Raw genomic sequence first — 5,000 nt, forward strand, 5'->3', positions numbered from 1 at the left:
AAAATAATTCCATGGTTAAGACATATTGGAGTCATTAATATTAATTTATAATAAATTATCAGAGTAATTAATATTAAAGATCTTGTACTTAAGATTAAAATCAATAAATAATTATGAATTAATAGTTTATTCCAGTGATAGAATACTGATTTAAAAATATAGATGTCAACAAATGCACCCACGCATGAATTTTTGCATGTACTGACATAAGTTATACCCAAATCAGTTGCCATATTACTTTATGTAGGAATAAAATTGTTTTCAGTTACGTATATGTATCAGCTGCCCTAAACAGTCTAGCAGTGATGTTCCAATGCAGATCAGTGGGAATTCTGCCACATTCAGAAATGGTATCATAACCTTAAAAAACGTCAGTAGAATTACAAGTATATAGCACACACCTGCAGAGGTAACATAATAACATTTTAAAAAAATATATAAATTTCTCTGTTTTCTTACTTTCAAACACCATTACATGTTCCCTTCCACTGCCTTCATTCAAATTAGAAGTTACAGCCGTTATCTTAAACAAACACTTGGAGCGTTTCACTATTAGGGAACATGACTGGCAGATAAATATTTTCTAAGGAATATGTGCTGCATATACTTCCTACAGTCATTGATACCATTTAGAAACATGGAATATTTTTCCATATAAATCATAAAAATATGCAGTCCATTTCATTAGCAATGAAATACATTTTTAATGAAAATAAAGTTAAAATGCTTACACTAAATTCATTGCTTGCCTACTGACACCTTGTTTGGTTTTATTAGAGGTGCTTGGCATTGTGTCTACAAATGACTTCACTAAGATATCAATGGTTTATACTGAATTTTGACCAAAATATACTTACTATATTTTCATGTTAGTTTAGGGAATGAGATTAATCTTTTCTTTAATCGTATTGATATTTTACCTGCTTAATAACTGAAATTAAATATAGAAGGAACATGTTTACATTTTACTAAAGTATACTATGACAACATAAAAGTTGGGTTTATGCTTTAAAGACAAAATATAAATACATACTATCTAGTTTTTACTTCCTTAATCAAATCTAACAATATAGGTAACATTACAGTTGATCTAATTACATGAAACTATAATATATACCAATAAAGTTATATGACAAATAAGGACTTTTTTCTGCACTCTTTACAATATAAAAAACACTGCATTGCTAGCATAAAGCTATGCAGGTGTTTATCGTAAGATTCTTCACTGTTTATCATTTCATTATCACTGCGGAAGAAGTACCTGTACAATGACTACTAAGCCAATTCTAAAGAGTACCACGTTTGGGACCCGGAAACACGGTGTACTCTCTGCTAGCTACAAAGTCATGTTTGTTTTAGAACTATTAACCTAGGGTTTCACTTTACAAGATAAATTTAAATAAATAAAAAAATCTAATTTAACAGCAATGACCTCACCACATCATATTTTCAGAACTGGTTGTTTCATAATCCAAAAACTGCGTATGAAGCCATTGGTATGTAAAATCTTTTCTCCTTTGTAATTTCTCTTCTAAAGCAGTATCCAGCTGAGAAAATTCTTCTTTTTTACCTGGGGAGGAAAAAGATACTCCTGTCTTTCATTACTATTTTAAAACAGAGTTTTTTAAAGATTCCCCAGATAAACTTTGAGTGTATTACCTTCTACAAAAGAAAAAAGACAATTACTTCATTTTCTTGCAGAGTCCAACTAACTTGAATTTCTTCAGAAATATTTAAGAAATACTTTTAAATTAATCTTTAAATGTATGGTTTATTTTCTCTTTTGGGATTACATATTTGCCTCCTGAATAAATTTATTTTTATTGGGAAATAAGATTCTTCTTTATTCTGAAATACATATATAAATATATATTATAGATAAATTGTTTGTCATAGCATCTGTGAACATTGCTTATTGTGCTATCTCTATGATTAAAAATACACATTTGTTTATATTTACAATTCTAAATTACAGTACAAAAAAATCACCATTCTATGCAAGAGTGGACACATGGCAATATTACTCCTCTGATCCTTTATTGATATGACTTATTGCATTTTAATAGCAATTTCTGATACTGGATTTCAAAGCAATTGCATACATTATATTATTTGTCACAAATTACTACCTACTTTTCGATCACAAAATCCACCCAAAGATACAGAACAAAATAGTGACATAATGGAAAAAAGCTGTACAATTCTGGAGATCCTTCAGTTTTTGAGACCATTCTGCTGAATACAAGATACGTTTGGAACCATAAGGGAGAGGACAGCAGAACTGGAAGAGCCTGCAGAGGAAGCAATATTGTTGCATGGAGACATTGATGAATTAGAATAACTTTGTATCTTCTGTCCTTATACATCAACTTTGTAAGTTATGTCTTTTTGGCACCTTCAAATCAGGAGTTCTATGAAACACCAGAAATTATTTTCTTTTTTGTATAAAAGATTTTTGCTGTTCTGTTTGATGTCATTTCAGATGTCACTGGGTTATCCTCCCGCTTGCTGATTATTCCTTTTTTCCTTTCAAAGATTTTTCTTTGTCTTGGTCATAGGTGAATTCCGCAGCTACTAGAAGTTGTTTAATAAATTGTAGGAGTGAACCAGCAAAGAATGTAGGTCCCTTCACCTTGTGTGAATTCCATTTGCCCATTATGAATGATTTAACTATCAATAACTGTAAAGGGGCAGGGCAGAAGATGTCAAACCTGCCTTTGAGGTGGTTTCCTCACACTATGCATTTTAAGCCTCAGTTTTCATACACGTTTTGACAACATAAAGTGATGTTACAGGCTATTCACCAACTCACCTTTTAAGAGGTTTCCTACATTACCTCTAGTAATTTTTAAACTCTTCCTCTACAAAAATTACAATTTACTTTGCATACGTTGCAAAATGTAGTTCCTCGCTTGTATTTTACTTGGCTTTGCAGTGAGCTCTTTGCTTTCCTCTTGTAGCTTTAAGGGAATATTGTTAAAGTGTCATAGTTTCTTATTTCATAATCTGAAATACAAATGTCTTTTGGTTGTGCTCTCCATTTGTCATGGTACAGAGAATCTCTATTCAATCCAAATCCATTCCTTACACTGAATGAGTTCAATTGCCAAACCCATAATTAGCCTATTAAAATTAGGCGAGGTCCTGGTCCAAATTATGAAGTCATATGTCTTGATAGCAACTCACAGACTAGAATTTAGGCTGAAAAGTTTATCCTCAGTTGATACAAAGAACTCTCATTTACCTCCTTAAGAAGAGAGAAAATGAGAAGCTTGGATGGACAGTCACTGTACCTACCCAAGTGAGGTTGTGAGGGCTGACTAAAAAGGTCCGGAGCGAACTGCTCAATCAGTGCCAAATATTAAAAAGTGTCCTAATTTCAGAGTTCATCACCTTCCTTGATTAAAGTGGGAGTCATTTATTCTTGTCTAAGTTCGTGATACTGCCTTCACAAACTGGTTCAGGAATTCCTGGTTCAGGGGTACAGTTTTCTGACGTTTACATTTTGAAAAGTCATACTTTCCAAGTCTGCACCTACACTGGTATCCTTATGGCTTTTCAGACGAAGATGCTGGTTTATAACAGTAGTAAGAAACATTCTCAATGACTTTGTAAGAGCAGTCCTGGAGATTGAGCCTTCTGCTTCTCAGCACATGTTCTCCAATGAGGAATAATTCTCCAACATATTATCTTTAGGGTTTTTATTATCTGTATTTACAGAAAAGCTGGTCCAGTATTAACAACTTTCTCACGTGAATTACTTTTTTGTATTAAAAGTATCAGCATTATTTATGCTTTTACTAAAATGTGTGTTACCTTCTACCCCATCAAAAGGGAAACCTACGTAGGGATTGAAAACTAGTATTAGGAGTTCATGTCTAAGTTTGTGTGTCAAATGATGGTCAAAAGAAGATGCACATACAATAAGCTATGAAAAACGTACAAAAGAATATATTATTCTAACTTCGCAAATTATTTTTCCAAAATTATTGTTAATAATTTGCCTTAGTTGCAGTTTGAATTGTTTGAGTGATTTATGTTTGAAACACAACTGGCTTTATTTCATAACATTTTTTTTATTTTTATTTTTATTTGGTTTTGCATGTTAATTATTGAAACATTATTGAAACAAGGAAGTGACCAAGGTAAAAGTGACCACAATAGGTTTTTTGTTCTTAAAATCATATATGCTATTAAAAAGAGTATTCTTGTTCCATATTAGTGCTAGTAGTGGCTTTTCTTCTCAAATGAGCAGACACTATTCAATAATTTGTTTAATAACACTGTTTAATAACACTGTTTAATAAAACTGTTATCTATTTTCTTATTTGGAACAAACCCTTACCCTTGCTTTATGAGTGTAACACCTCTCTTTTTAAATCTTCCAAAAAAAATCCTATGTTACGAATTGAAATACAGCATTAGCAGTTTTCTATTCCACTTATGAACGCCATGTGTTTGAAGGTCTGGTGTATCAGTATCATTAACATGCATTTGTTTGCTTTCTTAAATTTGGGGTTTTTTAAAACCTGGACCTGATTTTGCAGAAGTACTAACACTCACATATTCCATAGAAGTTACAAAGAGCTGTAAGCATTCTGCATTGCTGAAAGAGATCAGACCTATACTCTTTAATTGTCAAACCCAGACAACTCTTAGAATACCAAAGGAAAAAAAGAACACATCAAAGAAGGCACAACTCCGTCAAAAACCAAATTAATCTCAGAGGTATTTAAAGTATCATACCTTCATTAGATTATCACTTCTAAGCTTTCAAACTTTTTTACCTTTTTTTTTTACATGACACACACGTTAATAATTTAAGACTGCAATAGTTTTACATTTGGTATCAATACAGTAATGATTTTTAGGTGTTGCCAATTAATCATCCACACACACCCCATGCACTTAGGCCAGGTCCAGTGCTGCTTTGAGGGGCACTTACTGCCATTTTCTTACAGAATTTGGTTATCTAAGTAGAAAGAATTTATTCGGAAGAG

The 5,000-nt window shown here is 32.1% G+C and overlaps 1 protein-coding gene across 1 annotated transcript in view; it reads right to left on the reverse strand.

The window, feature by feature from the left end:
* LOC104499648 (leucine-rich repeat and IQ domain-containing protein 1-like) overlaps positions 1-5,000 on the reverse strand; it is a gene marked incomplete at both ends in the record, with an annotated part of 70,137 nt that overhangs the window by 5,512 nt on the left and 59,625 nt on the right. Inside the window, one exon of the mRNA XM_010143179.1 lies at positions 1,438-1,570. Within this exon, the coding sequence (XP_010141481.1) occupies positions 1,438-1,570 (133 nt within the window). The remainder of the gene's footprint in view (positions 1-1,437; positions 1,571-5,000) is intronic.

Source organism: Buceros rhinoceros, unplaced genomic scaffold (assembly GCF_000710305.1).
Source record: "Buceros rhinoceros silvestris isolate BGI_N320 unplaced genomic scaffold, ASM71030v1 scaffold6629, whole genome shotgun sequence".
Taxonomy (NCBI): Eukaryota; Metazoa; Chordata; class Aves; order Bucerotiformes; family Bucerotidae; genus Buceros; species Buceros rhinoceros.